Source organism: Coptis chinensis, chromosome 5 (assembly GCF_015680905.1).
Source record: "Coptis chinensis isolate HL-2020 chromosome 5, ASM1568090v1, whole genome shotgun sequence".
In the NCBI taxonomy this organism is placed as follows: Eukaryota; Viridiplantae; Streptophyta; class Magnoliopsida; order Ranunculales; family Ranunculaceae; genus Coptis; species Coptis chinensis.
This window is the reverse complement of record NC_141460.1, coordinates 13,365,547-13,384,939: the sequence shown is the minus strand read 5'-3', so window position 1 is coordinate 13,384,939 and position 19,393 is coordinate 13,365,547. Positions and strand designations below refer to the sequence as shown.

The 19,393-nt window shown below is 36.7% G+C and overlaps 2 protein-coding genes across 3 annotated transcripts; both read right to left on the bottom strand.

The window, feature by feature from the left end:
• Positions 1–5,604: 5,604 nt before the first annotated feature.
• Positions 5,605–7,347, bottom strand: LHCA2 (photosystem I light harvesting complex protein). The gene is made up of 5 exons (XM_086559650.1): positions 7,189–7,347; positions 6,883–7,071; positions 6,578–6,615; positions 5,912–6,426; positions 5,605–5,827 (listed from the first exon to the last, which is right to left on the bottom strand). Exons 1-5 carry the CDS (start codon positions 7,242–7,244, stop codon positions 5,810–5,812), a joined length of 816 nt encoding a protein of 271 aa, XP_086415776.1. The 5' UTR covers positions 7,245–7,347; the 3' UTR covers positions 5,605–5,809.
• A 722-nt stretch (positions 7,348–8,069) lies between these two features.
• On the bottom strand, positions 8,070–13,357 carry LOC147496756 (uncharacterized). 2 transcript variants are annotated; one of them, XM_086559648.1, is made up of 9 exons: positions 13,083–13,357; positions 12,876–12,991; positions 11,018–11,071; positions 10,819–10,843; positions 10,416–10,538; positions 9,023–9,189; positions 8,858–8,927; positions 8,664–8,762; positions 8,070–8,364 (listed from the first exon to the last, which is right to left on the bottom strand). In XM_086559648.1, the coding sequence occupies exons 1-9, from the start codon at positions 13,293–13,295 to the stop codon at positions 8,269–8,271; spliced, it is 963 nt and encodes a 320-aa protein (XP_086415774.1). In that variant the 5' UTR covers positions 13,296–13,357; the 3' UTR covers positions 8,070–8,268. The 2 variants fall into 2 exon arrangements, with proteins under 2 accessions (XP_086415774.1, XP_086415775.1); XM_086559649.1 differs by lacking the exon at positions 10,416–10,538 and having other exon boundaries at positions 13,083–13,323.
• Between the last annotated feature and the right edge of the window lie 6,036 nt (positions 13,358–19,393).

Below are 19,393 nucleotides of genomic sequence, written 5' to 3'. Positions count from 1 at the left end.
ACACACCATCCATTTCATTCAACCCCTCGAAACTATAGTACCACCACCACTACGTAACACCCGGATCGCTTGCTGCAGATGAAAATGTTGCACTCGAGTCATACTCCACCCCATAAGGAACCCTAGACCTATACCTCCTAACCCTTAGTCTACGATTTGCTTCAATCAATCTCCTAAAACGAAACTCACGGGTATTGAAGAAGGTCTCGCTGCAAAGAGCCATCATCAACCCCTCGATATCTAATGAGTGGGACCACCACCCAACCCACCACCAATATTATCGATATTATTGACTTGATTAGTAGTAGTAGGTGAAACCGAAAATACTGGAACATGAGTATGATAACCCAAAACCGACGCTTTCAATCCAACCCAAAGATGAACAAGATCAGGAGCAGTTAACCTCCCACCAAAAATCTCTCCAACCAAAAAATCTCATTCACAAGCTAAAGACTCACCCCACTAGACCCCAAACCACTCTTCCACCAAAAATCTCATTAACGGAAAAAGGCTGCAAAGAAAGACTCGCTGGCCGACTCGACCCCAAACCACTCTCCCACCAAAAATCTCATTGATCTTTCATACCACGAACGGCAAAGATCGCCACACTCAAACCGAAACCATTCCCTAATGGCAACCCTTTCTCAAAGTGTTTCTAACAACAATAATGCAACTCTATTTTCCAATCATTTGCATTTTGTTGACATAACATAATATACAAGTATATTACACAACCACAAGCTGCGACAATTCAACAAAACATTCTAACAAGTGTACCGGTCAAATAACTGAGGCCAAAAAAAGAATGCTCAACATTACTCAATTATATACTTTTCTAGAACATACAATGCAAATTAAACACTAATTAAGAAATTATAATCAATAAAGCAAATTAATAATGCGAAAAAAGATACTAACTGTGAAATCATGCATTGTGAAACCTTTCTTAAGTAGACTACATCGGGGAATCTCCCTTTCCTCTGTGAAGACATTCGCCTATAAAATGTAGTATGGCCCATCCCCGTTTCCCCAAGAACACAAAATCTAACTCATCATGCTTTGAGTTTTGAGGTGATAGTTTGAACATCATTTCGCACATTTGCGTAAATATAAGAAATTTGGAATACTTCCCAAGTGATTAAGTGAACAAGAACTTTTGGTGAACAGAACCACTTACATAGTGTATTTGTCAACGAGGAGCTGAATCTCATTACCACCATTGAAGTACTTAATTTGATCAAAACCCCATGTGGGCACATAGTTCCTGTTAAATGTAACATGAACAGCTTTCTTTGGAGCTGCACTCATTACTCGATGCTAAGAATAAAACACCGCATTACCAAAATCTAAAGGAAGATGAAGAAGCTGACCATCTTTACTTCTTTTGGAAAAATATAATGAGAGCTAATGTAACAAGAGCAATGGGGGGTCTATTGTGGCTGCGTTTGAGTGTATAATAACAACTATAATCAATTTAGTTTGGAAGGAAGATGCGTGGGAAAAAGAGGTACAAATTCAAATTTGAATTGATACTGACCCGCTTAAAACGTAAGCTATAATTTGTTGGGCCCAAGCCCAACAGTAATAGTAAAACAAAACTTAAAACCGCTAATCGCCATTCTTTGTCACCCACCAAAAGCGAGAAAGGGGAAATATTAATATAGGCCTTTTTTTAATTTTTTTTTACGTACCTGTAATTATGTGTTAAAATAAGGTTATTTAGTTTTAGGTCGTCCCAATAATATGGGTATTTGCATTGGACCCAAAGTTTTACGTTTCTTAGCTTTAGGTAACTCTATCGTTAGTTAACGATTCATTTACCAAGTTTGACCGTCTATTGTGGTGTGTATGGTGTTATGCCCTTTCAAAATGCAACAACGACCCTCACACGTTTTGCACGTGCCCACACTATAAAATTCAAAATCCAAATTTTAAAATACCCGACACGTGTCATAATCCATGCTCCTGATAAAGTGGAGGTTGCAAAAAAGGAGAAGCCCACTGTTCCAAAATATCAAAATTTAAGACAAATACAAAACTAAAAACCTATGAAAATTGAACTTCCAATCACTTAGTAAAACATAATCTATTAACCTAAAAAAAAAAAATTAACTACACATATCGAAAAACCAGGTAGCCTATTTTCTTCCTCTTCTCTATTATTTACAATTGTTTATTGACTTCATTTTATTATGTATATTGCAGATAATGGAGTATGAAAATTACATCTTATGTAAAAAAAATGCTAAAGGAAATTCTAGAAGCAGGACTTAACATTCAACAAGATCCAGTCTACAACACAGAATTAGAGAGCGGACGATTCAAAAGCACTGTGACATTAAAGTTACCAAAAGACTTATTCTTTAACAGTGAAGACGTCATAGTTAAAGAAATTGATGGAAGCCCAACATATTCTGTTGCAAAAGCAGAAGATTCAGCAGCTTTTCACGCAATACAGTTTATAAAGGATGAACGTGATATGGAAATTGAAGACTTCAATTTCAAAGAACTTATGAAGAAAAGAATAGAAGTTGAAGAGAAACAGAATCAACTCGACATCCTCAAAAATATTATGCTAGATTGTTTAGTTGATGATAAACACAACAAAGATAAAATATATTATCTCGAAGAAAAAATTAAAGGAATGAAAGGCATTGAGAGTTCCATAATAAAGAAAAGAAAACCATGAGGATTAGTACTTTAATACCAAAACTTTATTATGTTGGTCACATAGTATTTTTTTAATGGCCAAGGTTTAACGCTTCTTATTTATGAAAGTTTGTCACTATAGAGTCAGTTAATTTTTAGTTTAAATTTATAATATAAGCACGCTCACTTTTACAATTCTACTACTTCAAGTTATATTGTGTTCGATATCAAAAAAAATATAAGTCATTTGTCACCTTTGGATTAGGTATTCATATCATAGCATTGTTTCGTTTGCTGACCTTCTAAAAGAAGTGAGTAATTGTAAATAAGTGGATGCCTTGAACATTCAACAATATAAATACTAGAAAGTGTCTTCCAAATATTAATGAGATAGTGGCACAATCGATTATGAAAATGGTGAAACATAATGTTATCCCTCAACAATCTCTCTCCTCATAATCATAAACGCACCACACATCACAGTGTGGAAATCCTCACACACTCTGAGGTTCGTACTAAATAGTCCAAATGATGTCTGTAAAAGATCATCCAATGCTTCCTTCATCTCTTTTGACTTTGGGTGCGTAATGTCACCAGCAAATAACTCATGTATAATCTCATCCTTTACTTCCATCAAGCTGCAACCAGGGTTCTTTCTGACTCTTTTTTCTCTAATCAGGATTTCAATGGATCCGATTAGCAACAAAGAGTGCTCCCCACACGCCTCAATAGGTATCATCGCTACAAGGTTTAAGGCTTCTTCCAAGTGTCCAGCACAACCAAGAAGATCTACCAGTACTACGTCAACAAAAAACACCAATAAAATTAATATCTAGATTTTGGGCATATTCAGATTTTGGGCACTGCCTAGCCACATGACTCATTCGGACAGTCAAGACCCAGGTGGCCAGTATTCCTGCAATTGTTGTATACATTATCATTTGTGCAGTGAACACCTATATGGCCAGTCTTATAGCAGTTGTTGCAAACCTTGAGGTCGCTAATGAATCTCAAGAATGTGACCAAATTTTACCGAAAGTATGGCATATCACCTCATTTTGTAAGTCACTGCCCATGTGGTCAGGCTCACAACAATTCCAGCACAATGACTTGGTAGAACACTCAGCTGCAATGTGTTTGATAACAATGCCAAGCAAAGATAACATATCCATATTAAATTTTTTGGATGTAGATGGAGGAGGAAAACACAGGGTACGAAATCAAAATTATATTTTTTGGATTAAGGTTTGTTTTGATATTTTACATTAGTACAAAACAACATGTAAAGCTGGCTTAGGGGCTGAAAGTTTACAAGCAGAAAAATTAAACACAAATACAAATCAAAGGAATTAACAAATCAACATGTTTAATCGGGCCTTAACTATCGTGATATCTGAAGAACCTATATACGTCTTTCGTGGTTCTTCTGATTTCAGTCTAACCAAAGTGGGTAAGTATATTACAGTAGGAGGTGAGTTAAAGAAATTCAGTCCTGGAACTAATGTTTCGAGTTTAAAATCCTTCTTGAGTGTGTGTGTGTATAAAAAAAATGTATAACTTGATAGTTCACTAAATTACTTTTAGATTACTTTTGCTTCGATAGCAAATATGACATGATAATTGTACTAGCAACTTTTTATGCATTGCATAGGTAGGTTCGGATTCAAGACATAGAAATGCTCAAGTCTTGAAAAGTGTATGCCAAAGTTTCGTGTAGATTTGCTTTTGAAATTTGAAGTAATCAACAGCTTAACAGTGCATCAAATAGAATCTCAGAGCCATTAATTATATATATGTACTATGTATATCACAAGAATGTATTATCTTACACGGACATTTCATAAAGTGTCTATCAACTTTGTAATCTATATATAAAAAAATAGGCTAAACAATATTATAGTAGACAAAATGACATAAACCAATTTTTAATCCAAAACATTAATACGTAGAAACCAACTTCTAATCAAAAACAAATTTTAATTTAGAGCAACACAAAGCAAACAATATATTATTGAAAGAGCTTAGATGCATTAACTTACTTGGACAAGCAAAATGCGTCGCTTATTCAGTCGAGTCTTCAATTTAGTTCGGATTTTATCCAATCATATCATATCGTTAATCAATTTCACCAATTCTAATCAATTTCACCATAACAAACAATTGTATGCAAATGCATTAAAGTAACTTCAAAGAATAATTCACGGAGAATCGGAAATTGGATACAAATGCATTGAAAAATAAACTTCAAGAATAATTAACGAAATCGGAAACTAAATAAACTTTGATGATCCCATAAAGTGAATCATGTATAATTTTTTTAATGTCATGTTTGTAAAGATACTACATAAGGATCAATAGAAGTTGGTGTGTAGGTATTACACACTATCTTAGATAATTAACGGAAAATCAAAAAACGGATACAAATGCATTAAACTACTCTCAAATACTAACAGGGAAACGGAAACTTGATGCAAATGCATTGAGCTAATATCAAATAATAATTAACCGAAAATTGGAAACTAGATGCAACTGCATTGAACCAACCTCAAAGAATAAATAACGAAAAATCACGGGAAAGCAGATACTGAAACGAATTTATCGAACTAACCTCAAAGAATTATTAAAGAGAAATCGAGAAACTTGATGCAAATGTAACGAACTAACCTCAAAGAATAATTAATGGGAAATTAGTTTGCATTTGACTCTTATCTATCATAAGTAAAAGTTAATAGATAAATATAATATTAATATCTTTTTTTTACTCATACATTAAAGAAAAAAAATATATATGTTTTTTTCAAATCATAAGAAAAAAAAATATTTTCATATAACGGCACCCGTTCGTAGGACGGGTTCGAAAACTAGTGCTAATTTAAAGAGCGAGAAACATAATGATTGTGTTGCCATGTCGTCGAGTTCATAGTGACCTAAAGGATACAAAAGACCAGCTCCAACTTTGCAACTAATATATATAAGAAACATGCAAGCTTCTGAAGGTATTTGTACACTACAGAAACACATATAAAACGTACAAGTTGAGATCCTACATGAACATCACATCCCTGTCGGAACTACATGGCTCTTAAATCACATCTCTCACATAAAATTTACAAAGAATTCCCCCCATTTGGATCTCAGTAACTTTTCCTCCATGCATTCTTCACTTTGGGGTAAAAGCCTGAAACAAAGAACAACACAAATCAGTTTCAAAGTAAAGAAGTCAAAAGAGTGTAAATCGCAAGAAAATATTGCATGCGCTTACTTGGAAAATGGTGGCATGGCCTGGGTCAGCAAGGTGAGCGAAGAGGTTGTCAATAGGACCTGTGCCAGTGTAGATGTGTTGGAACCATGCACCCATTACAGCCAACATAGCCAACCTCCCGTTCTTGATTTCCTTTAGCCTCAACTCCTTGATCTTCTCAGCAGAACCGGATCCAAAGCCCAATGGATCAAACCAAAGCCCTCCTGGGTATCCAACATCAGTACCGGTGAGTTTGTTGTTAGGGAAGATTGGATCGGTGTTCACGCAACCTGGCTTAATGATGTCCGCCCATCGTCTACCCTCGGCCCAGCCAATGAAAATCATCTCAACTATGAAAAGGGTGGTTGTGTCTGTGAAGTACTCTTGTTCCCCAGCACTGTACCAAGAAGGGGTGTTTAGAACGCCGAACTTTGTTAGTAATTCTGGAATGAAAATTCCAGCTGCACCTAGCATGGCCCATCTGCAGTGGACGAGCTCAGACTGTGCGTTCCATCTCAAGGTCTCTGGATCAGATCCTGTAACAGTCCAAAAAGTAATGATAAGCAGAAATACTTTAGACCCACAAAACATTGGTATCTTGGGCTTTGTCCATTAAAGATACGAAACTCGGATAATCATCGCTTGGGCGTTCATCAGATAGACAGATACTATCATTCTATGACTTACCAAGACCAAGTGGGTCAAATCCAAAGTCTCCTGGAAGGCTGCATTCATTAAAATCAAATTATACGTTAGCATGTGGAATTGTGCAAACCTGAATTTTTAAAAATTAAGCCTAGCTAATCTGGACTATTTTGATTTTCTAGACTTACTAAATGGTTAGTAACTTAGTATCGTATGGCTTAACTCGAAATATACTACCTTCAAACTCGCGCCCCAAGTTATACAGAAAAAAAATGTTTGCATGGGAAATTTCAAGAATGAAGAAAAGTACAAATCCACGCAGCTGAAGTACTAAATTACTAGTTAACCTGCCATCAAGCCATGGAGGAGGGGTGCTGCCTGGGAACCAAAGGGGTCGATCAGACTCCGCTGCTGCTGCGCGCACCGAAAGGGTACTTGGTCCTGCAGATGCTACAAACTTCGTTTGTTTAAGTTTTCTTCCAACAAGAAAAGAAGCCTTGGTTGCACCCAAATTAGATCCACCACTCTTCTGGGAACTGAAACCACATCCATGTTGAAACACGTAAATATTAAACTGTGATTGCATGTTAAAAAGTTAGCATATATATGTATCACTTCTTTCTTCTGTGATTTTAAAGAAAATAATAACTTGCCTTGAAGACGAGATGGCTACTGCTGCAAGAGCGGAGGAAGCACAGAGAGAGGCCATTCTAGCAAATTTTGTTTGCTTGGAAAGTGTTTGATTGGAATCTAGATTCTAGAGAAGCTATGGCACTTGTTAATGTACACAAGCGCATTATCTTAAAGGATAGCAGGAGGGTTTTCTTATTGGGTAGAGCATTGCCACTTGGCACACAGAATCTAGTGTCAGCATCTTCACCTATAGATTTTTGCTGAGTTGGATACAAGTAGAAAGCTGGTGGCTGTCAATTGTTGGGAGTGCCTGTGGCCTATGTTTCGAAATGGGTTTGTGCTCAGCAGCTCAGGTGTGTAAAAAAACTTTGGTGGTCTTCCGTGCTGTATACTGTATAACTGTAATTTGCTGGGAGATTTGGCAAAATTTTACGAAACTCAAAACCGGACCGAATCCCAGTCCTTTAAGAACATCCCAAACCCTTAAAAGCCCCGTCCCATAAAAAATTGGGTAAATTCATCAACAACAAGAGTATCCGCCTATCCCTGTCATTGCAATTGACTTCTTATATTGGGTCAACAAAGAATGTCCAGCTCCACCAAAAAGGAAGAACCATCTTGTTCAACATCCCAGCTATGTTCACTGTCTAAAAATCCTGAATATTCGTTGGCAAGACCTGGAAATTTCTGTTAATATTTTCCCTACGCCTTGTTTGTCTAGTGAAAACTCTAAATAAAACACATTTCCATCGTAAGCAACAAAAGTCATCTATTTATTTATTCAGTAAGCATAATGGTAAATTGGCTAACTATGCATGTTTTGTCTAATCATATCTCCATCCAAACAAGAACATCTCAAAATGAGGATTTTCCGCTGACTAGGTGAAGAAACAAGTACACATCAAGAAACATAATTTGTTTACTAAGTTTATTCCAAACACATATTACAAGGGTACACAAGATTTTCTTTACCTTTTTTTCCTTTCTCTTTGTACAAAAGATTATAGGCCACAAAATGGAAGTTCAGGACCCTTCCCTGGATCAGCCCATGTATACTTGTTAAATCAACAACACACAAAAACCTAAAAGCTATACTGAGCCTAAGCAGCACGAGTTCTTAAAGTCTCTAGCGTCTCTTTGTCGCTTCTCGCAGAGTCTTCATTGTCTTTTACTACCATCCAGTCTTGCTTTGGTCCCTGCAATGAGAAACACAACAACAATAATCCTCAAGATGAAGATGGTAGTTTTCACGTAAATCTCGCAAATTGAGTAAATACAACTCCAATCCCATTACATTCCTTGGTTTTAAAAAATTAAAAGTGACCAAGCTATTCGTTGAGCCATAACCACACCCTGACATTCCTGGAGATCAGTGACAATCTCTCACTGTTGACAGGTCAAAGATCTCAAGAAAACCAGTGCTAGAGAAGATCCCAATCACAAGGAATTACAGTGAGCATGTGAACACACACTACATATTAGTATTAACTTGTACCTTTCCTTGTCGGAGGATTGTTGGAGGGTCTCTAGTTGTATCAACTACTGTGGACGGCTCAGAAACTCTAACACCACCATCCACAACAAAATCAAGACCCTAAAGAATAGTGAGTACAGAAAATTAGAAGACGAAAACCAATTACTATATCTCACAACAGGCTTTAAGCAGAATTTATGAGAGAAGACTCATACTTCTGGTTCGTAAATATCAGCTATTAAAACCGGGTCAATCATCCAATCATCTTCATTTGGCCACTTTGCACTAAGAAAAGAAAACATATAAGAGTTCAAACCAACAAATCTACCTCGCTTAGATGTGACATTTGAGAAAAAATAGAACAAACTCCCCCCACCAACCTTGTAGATATTAAAGGAGCTTCCAACTTATTTAGTATTGCTTGACAAATAGCATCATTTGGCATCCGAACTCCCACATTCTTCCTTGTTGTATATTTAGCAGTTGTAGTTCCATACCTTGAACACTGTTTTGGCAGATTTTTGCTTGCAGGCAAGATGAAGGTGTACTATTTCAAAAAAAAAATTTATGTCAGATGTTCATACTTCATAGATTCTACCACGGAGTTCAGAGGAAATCTAAGGCAACATTTGCTTCAAACAGAGCAGAAGTTGAGACCATTACAACTAGAATAGAACAGAAACAGGCAAACAATGGTGCCAGGTGTTCAGACTCCTCAAAAGTCACATATGCTGAGCAGAACTTTCTTTACAAGACCAGAGAGGAAATTTACTCTACTCACATCCAATTTCAGCCTCAACATTTTCAACGGGGAATCTATGTAGTGGTTACTAGCTTAGGGTGTGCTCCTATCCCAATTATTTAGATCTAATATTAATATTCTGTTGCACGATTTCTGAAATTTTCTTGTTTGGATCTCGGCTACATTTTTTAGGATGAGTGTTTGAATAACAATATGCTTTCCCCAATATAAACCAGATACATGTTCAAAAAGGAGTAGTACTAACTACCAAGTGACAGCCACTGTACCTTTCAAGGTGACAGCCAGATGCACAACGTTAATTTGTGCATCAAGATCCGCAACATTTTGATACAACTTCAAGATTTGCCTTGTTGTGCATCTCGATGCGCAAACAAATGTGCATTGGGCTGTCACCTTTTGTTAATAGAATTAACCACAATCTTTTCCTTTTTAAAAAGAAATCAGCACTAGATAACCTTATAACATCTCGGTATCATGCTCGAAACCCCTCTGCTCAGTTTGGTTTTCAACTCAAAGGGGGTAAGGACACTCAAAGATCATCTCTTCAATAAAGATTATCCACGGACCCCCTACACTAAAACAGTCGCAGGAGGATCACATTTTTTGTTCGAAAAGGTGGAGGTGGGCAGATGCCAAGAGGAGTGAAGAATCCATAATTAAGCACCATAAAATGTTCTGAAAAAACAACGCAAAATCTTTCAAATATGGACAGAAAGGCCAAGATAATCCATCAAATTATGCGATAAACGCACTGCTACAAGCCTACAACTACAACATCAAGTGAATTGACACTAAACATGTAATAGAAGGGTGTTAAGAATATTCCACCCATTTCTAGGTGTGTTGCACACGAACCTATGTTCTATCCCCCAGCCACCTCTATATTCATAAAATTTTCTCTCTCCACAAGCTTGGGCTTATGGAGATATTGCCAATTTGACAAAGAGAAGTCCAAATGTTTTCACTAATACGAAGACAAGTACATAAAGGATTAACATAATTTTTCTTACAGGGCCAGGCAAGCAGTGCTTAACCACTCGGAAGATGTTTGTTTGACCTTGACCAGTACCACGTGGAAACCCCAAGGTGTAGGTATCTATCTCCCGAAACGACTGACATAAGACAGAAAGGGGCTGCATAAAGGACAAATAAACATAAGCAAAAGTTAGAATAACGGGCCTGGGTATGTATCCCTATGAGTCGCAAGATTTCCCAAGTAGCGACACGGGCCGCCTTTGGCAATGCCTTTGACAGACTTGCAACATTTTTCACTAAAAATTGCAGCCTTGGCCTCGCCTTTGAAAACAAAGATGTATCCAAGCATCATCTCTTCTCTAGAAAATCTAATCTCATATGGAAAAGCTTCTCCTTAACAACTTGAAAGTTAGATACGTAACCAGTATTATTTCTTGCCTTTGAATTTCCAATATCTTTGATTCTGCAAACACAAAGCATAGTAACTCTACATCACAAATGGAGCATAGCATAAGGCAGGGAAAAAAACAACTTCCTAAAGTTCCAGTTAGAGATGCTAAGCAACCTTAGTAAATTCCAAGCTAATCACAATATGATGAAAAATTATAGTAGGTGCAAGAAGCTAATACCAGTTTACCTGCGGAGACGTTCAATGGCTGAATGATTCCTCAGGTCACAAACAATTGCATACCTGTTTGTCGCTTTCACAAACAACCAAACAAGGAATTAGAAATGTTAAATAATAACAATACATTCTGTTTTGTTTTTGTTTGAAAGCACTCCTGAATCCGAATATTTTAAATTTTTTGAGGGCATATTCTTCAAGCAACCACTGAATGACACAAAAGGAATGAGGGAAGAGTTTCTAAATATGATAACATGACCATAACATGATCTTTCTTTCTTTTTTGCTCGGTAAATTGAAGTATTTCATTAAACCGAAAGAAAAAGTAGGTCCAGAAGACCTACAAGAGTACAAGTACAAGAGAAAGAAAAAAATCAAAAACTAAAATACAGCCACAAATGCGAAAACTCCCCATACGTCCCAATTAAGAATCCCTAAACTATATATCTTCTCATCAAGACACAAAATGCTCAAAATGAATGCTTTGAAAGTCCGAAGACATATGAACACCCTTATCCAGTGACAAAGAAGACCCTTTATAGCTATAACGACCCTCTGGAATTCCAATGCTTCACCCTCTAATGCGTTCTATTACGTCCCAATCATAAATCTCCCACATAATTGCAAACAGTATCATAGTCCAAATTTGCCGACTCCTAGAGGAAAATGGCCATGTATGGCAACGATTAAGGAGATCCACCCTATTAGGAGTTGCCAAAGAGAACCCGGATTTACTATAGAAATAATACGAAACTCGCCAAGAAAAACGGCAACTCAATATTTTTTTTTTAATCGGTTAAAAGTATAATTTTATTAATATAATTTAAGATAGATACATAATCCTCCATTACACACATATAGAAAAAGAAAAAGAAATGAAAAAACATAAAGTGACAAGTCTCTTAGCCCGATCATCTCATTATGGACTCCCATCGAAACATAAAGGGCAACTCAATATTACAGAGTCCTCACTTCTAAAATACAAAGGACATGCATTTTTAATCTAACCACTTAAGTTCCATATTCTAAGATTGTTAGTTGTAAGAATCCGCTCAAGAGCTGCACATAAACACACACACAAACAGAAACAAAACCAAACATAAAAAAATTAAAAAAAAAAAAAAATCAGAAAACAAATCTGTTAGGAACTCGTGAACTCCTAATTCTGAGACCCGGAAAGCATGGGATGGGGACAACACAGCTAGTAGGTGGGAACCAAGAACAAAGGGTGAAATAAAGAGAATTGGTAGAGACAAAATCATTCTTAATGAAGTGCCACACCAACAAATCAGGGTTAGATTTAGGCCAACACATATAAATATAACCATAAGAGAAGCTACTTCCTCGGTGATTCATTAGATATAACCATGTATTCAGAAATGGCATTTCAGTTCTGACATGTGAAACACTGTTCCATTCTATTTCCAACCAAGGATCCACCCAATACAAAATCTTGTCACCCACGCATTGTTTATATCTAATACCCCTCTTATAGACGCAAATAACAACGTCCGTCATAGCCCTCCAAATCCAACCCCGGACGACACACACACAACCATAATACGAACAGGACCGCTCTCCCAGCCAAAAAGGGAACTCCCATCGCGCAACATAATCACTCTCCTCCACAAACTCTCCCTTTCAAGACAAGAAGTCCATAACCACATACTCAACAATGGCACATTAAAGGTTTGGGTTTTCCTAATCCCTAAACCTCCATCCCTCTTGGGAAGTGAAACTAAATCTATGATCGTCCCACAAAAAAGTTCCTAATGATTGAAGGAAAAAAAGGGACAACTAAAACATTCAACCACAAACAACATGGCTAATCACTTAACATTAAAATGAGAGAGAAACCATACACACTTACACAGTGTCAGTAGGAACAACGCCCACAGCACCTTGTTTCAACAGCTCAATAACCGGTTCCAACTTCCACGTGTCACTCCCACTTGGATCAGCTTCCACGTACACAAACCCATCATCCTTAAGTTTTCAGACCCATCAATCATTAATATCTTCTTTCAAGTAAATAAATATGTAAATACAATAATAATAATAATACGTCTCGTGTCACCTTATTGAAGCGTGGGCCGGCGTATTTGAGACGCTTAGGGTTTCGTTTCACTGCAGCCGTACACACTTTAAGTCTGGTGAGTGGTAAATGATGGGTGTTAAAATTGTTGTTTGAGAAATTTACGGTGCAGATAGAACGCCGGAAAGAGAGCGATGATTCAGTGGTTCCCAAACTACTAATTCCACCTACAAAACCGATGCTTTTCAACGCCATTTTTAGCTTCTCATTTTTCTTGTCCTTTATATACTTTGGGCTGAGATTGAGAAAATGGGCTTTATTTTGGGCCTTAAACCCACGGTTACGCCATCTGTACTCATTTGGCAACCAAGTAAACGGAAATTGGAATCCAAATTGTTACTGTTCAAGTCATCTTTTGTTTCCTCTTCTTAGTTCTTATTCTCACTCAGTACGTGTTCTACTTGTTTGTATATTATTTTTGTTCATTGAAAAAGAGTAAGTGATTTTTGCAAGATGAAACAAAGTTCCAAAACGTTGAATGAGTTAGGAAACAACAGTTATGTTCTACGCAATGTTTCATTGGATGGAATTGATGCTGTACAATGGGAACCTTCGGCAGTATTTAATTCCTTCTTACCCGGTTGTGAGGAGAGCGGGAATCCTGAAGCCTTACACTTCTGTAATAATCAACGCGAATTTGGTCTCAAGTTCTTAGAAAGAGCCACAAAACTTGGACACGAAGAAACCACCTACGTTTTGGGTATTATATTGTTGTGCAACAAGGATGAATCGAAAGAGCGGGGTATGGAATTGCTAAATATGGTCGAGAAGAGAAAGAGGGCAAGGAATAATATTGGGTTATCAGAATCGCTTGAAAAATAAGATTGTACGGAAAATTTGGTTGAACAACCTTGTTTGTCCAGAGGAGGCCCTTATGCTCGACCTCATGCAACAATAAGAAAAAGGAAGATAGCTCAACGGTTGGATCTAAGCGACCAAGACGAACAAGTGTTTGATTGTAAAGCTTGCTATATGTAGTTTCAGAAGAGTACTACGTTTATTGTAATGATACGAATATACGATCTTGTTATTCACTCAATATTTGTTAATCTAATGAAATAATGTTTATATACAAATCATAAGATCCTTGTTGTTTCATGTCCTTGAGTATGTAATGTAATTTATACATGTGATGTTATCTGCACTTTCGAGTTTTCAATGTTACAAAAGCAATTTTGTCAATAGTGTTAAACTCTTAATGGATCATCAGTAGTAAAAACCTCTAGCAGATCATGCAGTAGTAGTAAGTCACTACCTTCTATATTTCTAGCCTAGCAGGTGTCGTGGAAAATTGGCATGGGATTGATAATTTTATTCACAACCAATAGAAATGGCATTTAGAGATTGGCTATAAACACCCCACGGTATAGAAGAACATATTGGAGTTTTAAACAAGCAAATTGAGGGAGATGACATTACTTGTTCTGCAGCATGGGCCTTCAGGCCATCAATCCAACACCATCAGTAAATTGCTTTTCAGTTTTCATGCATGTAGAAAATGCGCTTTGGAAAAACCAATAATAAATCAGAGATACTAAGAGCGACCTTTTTAGGGATTAATCCAAAAGAAAAAACAACCAAAGTTTGAAATATTCAAATTAATCTTGCTGCTTCTGAGCAATATCAATATTTTTATGCTGTTTTCTTCAAGACCCAAAATATCGAATTCGGTGAATATTTCGATATACCCAAAACCGATATATATCATATATATCAAAAATATCGGAGATATCTATTTTTTTTGTTGACCAGTCAAAATTTTATTTTGTATGTCGATATATCATAAATATCACCAATTATATCATAAATATCATCAATATATCAGTCAAAGTCAACAATATTTGGTCAAAATTAACAATATCGGTCAAAGTTAACAATTTATATTGGATATATCGTATATATCAATCGATATATATTGTTATATCGGAAATTGCAATATATATCGGAAAAAAAATTCAATATTCGGTTGAAATATATCCATATCAGTGAACCAAAAAAACGATATATATTGGCTATATATCGGATATATAGGCGATATTTTGGGCCTTGGTTTTCTTCGTGTTTCCCTCCCCCAGAAGTAAGTTGGGTTGGGCAGACCACCACCTATCTATTGATCACATCTTTATATATATACTAGTCATTTGGCCCGACCTATGGCCGGACTTGCTACATAGATAGTTAATGACTCAAAAGCCTAAAGTCTATTTGAATAAATAATATATGTATATTGATAGCTAATGATTCATTGCATATTTTGTTTGAAGGGTTTTGGCAAAAAGTTTTATTTCTAGGTTTACAAACTCCCTTTTAGTAGGGAGTAATTGTAGGACATCGCTTATACATGGCAAAAACATGATCCTTGAGCACTGACTTGGTCTCACCCAGTTTCCTAGCACATAGCATAAACAATGTGTAAAAAATAAAATTTGCAAGAACAGTATTGATAGTTCAAAATTTTGTAGGAGTACGTTTAATGTTGTGTAGTAGAAAAAGAGACAATATAGTGATATTCTAATCCCAACTCGATATGTTAATCTATAGTCGATATCAAAGAAAGTGAAGAATACTTAAGTAAATTTTGATTCCAAATTAGATGTAAATTGGAGATTAGGATTTTGTTGGCCGGGACTGCTACATTGATAGCTACCAATTCAATAGTCGAAAGTCTACTTGAATATCTAATATATGTACATTCTTAGCTACTGAGTCAAAAGCCAATATTCAAAAGAAATTGAACATTTATATCCCTAAATGAATTTCTCTAAGATCAGTAAGAACTTAAATGTTGTATCCAACAATCAAGTATGGTTATGTTCAATTTATACAGGCGCCTTGCTAAGTACCAACTCTAGGACTCCTCACTGAACCTCACCACCACCCCTTCTGGAGGAGGCAGACACTTCCAACTTCTTCAGTTGGTAACCCAATCGTTTGTCAAATTAGTGTGTCCAAAATGCATCCTTGAGAGAAATTAAATACTATTGTCTACAATCCAAAATACTTTCGACTAATTTTAAAACAGAAGTTCCCTGACATTAAGAACAACATTTATGGTGATGATGAATTTCGTGATGTTCTCGTTCAAGGTTCGACCTTGTTCAAGGGCATATTCTCATGATTTGAATGAGTGTCCTTTTGTTCACCCGGTGAAAATGCTAGAAGAAGAGACCCAAGGAAGTTTCACTACGGTTGTGTTCCTTGACCCGAGTTAGGAAGGGAGTCGCAAGAGGGGTGATTTATGTGAATATGTTCATGGAGTTTTTGAGTGTTGGCTTCACTGCCACAAGATTAGACACACCTCTCGCAAGTATGGTGCGGGCTGCATCGCGAAGAGTGTGTTGCTTTCTGACAACAACTGAAGAGATTCGTCCTCACTATGTGTCCACAGGCTCCATCTGTTCCTTCTCCCCATTCAATTTGCATCTTCGCTATGGAAATGGGTCTGCTGCCTTGAGTCTACTGCCAGCTTCCCCGTCCTCGGCTTCTGTCATGTCACCTAATCCTTTCACGCCACTGATGTCTCCGTTAGCCAATGGCATTTCACAAAACTTCAACATCACAGTCTTTACTTGGGGTAAGTAACAGTAGATATAGCTCCCACGGATATAGATACACATCAGCCCTTCATTACAAAGATACTGAACAACCTTTGATTGTAACTTTGGAGGAATGCGAACAGGCCGGTAGTTTTTGTCAAGGCAGATTGTTGTTGCCTTAGCTTCCATAATGGGCTTAAAGAAACAAAGAAACAGAGTGATCCTGTGTGTCTTCAAGTCATTCAGACATGTAAGGAAAAGTTCATATATTGAAGCACCTCTTGATTTGGTAGCTTGAAAACTGCATGTTCAAAGAATATCCTAGCAGCTGAGGATCCCGAGATCCTCACCTTCACTACAAATCTATCACCACTCGGTAGAGCACAAAACAATGTCGAGGAGAGAGGCGGTTAGCATCGGTAATTACGATGCTAACAAAGATGGTATGATGTCTAAAGCATTACTCTTGGGGTCCAAGAAACTTCGGTGACATTTCGATAATGCCAAAGCTTTAGCCATTACGGGCAATTCCATCTACTGATGCCCATCCTTTCAAAAGCTCATGACGACTGATCAACATCTTGAACAAACTATCATTACGATGAGAAGGCCAAATGAGCTCGATATTTGTTAAATTACATCCGATGTGCGTAGTCTCGAACTCCATCGATCCCCAAAGATCGGGAATGTTAAAATTAGTCCAAAGCATTAAAATATCGTCAAGTAGAAACTTACCATGTTGGCAATAACTTGCATAAACGGCATTGTTTACAACTCCATCCGATCTAGATCATAATCTCGACCTTAAGTTCAACTTCAAAAACCAATCATTCTCAGAATGTAGGAAGCGAAAGGTGTCACACAATGTGAGATGATCATAATTTTAAATCCAAATTTCAGAATAATAAAAATTAAATATGTGAGATGTGATTGGTTACCCTTTCCCTCCTTAACCTACAATGACTTGTCATATAAAAAAAATTAACAATTGGTAACACCAATAGAAAATTCACAAACCGGATATAACGCGTGCAAAAACAACTTGTTGGAAATATGACCAAATTTGTACCTAACTGAATTTGGAAATATCAATAGCTTCCACTTCCATGAGCATAAGTGAAAAGACAAATAGTAGACAGATGAGAGAATCTGTCGATGCTTATCCAATTTGCAGAATACTTAAAGGTTAAATCTGAGCTTTACTCTTTTTTTTATTATTAAATTATTAATGCAATACCAACACACGAAAAAATTTGTGACATGTTCCTGAGAGTGGGGGATGTGAGATGGGAAAAAATTTTACCTTTGCAAATTACCAAAAAGGTTTTGTTACAAATACATTAACACAAAAAGATAATAGCAATAAAAGTTTATAACAAAATAGTTTTTACATTTGCAAGCCAAAATGTACAACACACTGAAGTCCGCAAAATCGATATGATGTCGAGGTGGTATAAATCGGACTTGAGTGTCTATTTCTTTGGACTCAATGTTGCCATCTATATATTCATATCAACAAACACAAATCCTTGTTAATACCCAAAGCCAAATCTCTTCTACATCATTGAAACTGGAAAACACAAAACAAAACAACTTATTAACAAATTTACCTTATCAATTCGTTCTTGGTCTTCAGGAGAAGCATCAGCACCACCATCAATACCCTAAACCCATAATAAAATTATCACAACAAATACAACTGCAGCAAACTGATTTACATTTTAATAATAAAAGCTCTAATTATTGTCAGGCAAAACAACGAAACAAAACTCTATAAGAGGGAAACCTTGAAAATAAAATAAAATCCTTACCTCTGGAAGCTCTAAAACATAAGTAGCAAGGACTTGAGTGGATTCGAGCTTCTTTAAAAGCTTAGAATTTTCACCCTGCAATCTTGAATTGGCCATTCTAAGCCCGGATGATTCTTCCTCCAACTCTTTTAATCTCTGTAAGCCTTTTCCAATGTCTACATCCCTCCCAACAGTGCCGTATTCCTGATCTTTTAAGTCGGAAAGTGGAGAGTAAGCAAGGCTAACTTAAGGAGTGAGCGGACCATAAAGAAAGTCAAGCACCGACTGATGCTGCCAAGGGAAACACAAAGTGTAAGCCCTGATTATAGGTGCATTAAAGTACAAATACTTTTTTGACAAGTACAAATACACAGTTAGCCCTGATTATAGGTGAATTAAAGTACAAATACACGGTTAGCCTCTTACCCTGTGCTCAAGATCGACTAGTCTCATTGGAATCTACTGCCAAAGATTCCAAGCATTTTACAGCTTGCTGAAAACCCTCAACAGCCAAACCTTCATTGCCAAGACCCTGTCCACATCAGCTACTTTGGCTAGAGATATGGGCACATCTAAAGTTTGCAACTCATAATAACTTGGCCACATCAATTCAATATGTTCTTTAGGTATAGGGTCCAAAATCAATTCCAAATTGTCAGTAGTATTATTTGTTATAATTTTTTTTGGGATAATCTGTGAACGGGTCTCTCTTTTATAAATGCAAATTTCCTCAAAACCAAAATCAACAATATCATTGATGTTTAAGAGAGCAGAATGGTGGGGTTGTTAAATTTTGTATAAATCGTAGTCTATACAATTTTACGGGTGCTTGAGGGTTGAGACGCCAAAATTGATTGAATAAATTTCATCTAATGGTACTCAATCATCCAGTTGGAGCTTGGGCTTGGTTTTTCTTCTTTTGTTGTGTCAAAATGAGGCGAGAGAAGAAGTGAGAGCAAGAGAGAAT

Bases quoted from the DNA above. Each gene is read 5' to 3' on its own strand.
- LHCA2 (XM_086559650.1), bottom strand. From the start codon at position 7,244: ATGGCCTCTCTCTGTGCTTCCTCCGCTCTTGCAGCAGTAGCCATCTCG. The intron at 6,616-6,882 runs GTTAACTAGTAA...TAATGAATGCAG, and splicing joins CCTCCATGGCTTGATGGCAG to CCTTCCAGGAGACTTTGGAT. The intron at 6,427-6,577 runs GTAAGTCATAGA...GGACTGTTACAG, and splicing joins ATTTGACCCACTTGGTCTTG to GATCTGATCCAGAGACCTTG.
- LOC147496756 (XM_086559648.1), bottom strand. From the start codon at position 13,295: ATGGCGTTGAAAAGCATCGGTTTTGTAGGTGGAATTAGTAGTTTGGGA. The intron at 10,539-10,818 runs GCAAGAAATAAT...TCCTTTATGCAG, and splicing joins AAGATATTGGAAATTCAAAG to CCCCTTTCTGTCTTATGTCA. The intron at 8,365-8,663 runs GTACAAGTTAAT...TTCTCATTGCAG, and splicing joins CAATCCTCCGACAAGGAAAG to GGACCAAAGCAAGACTGGAT.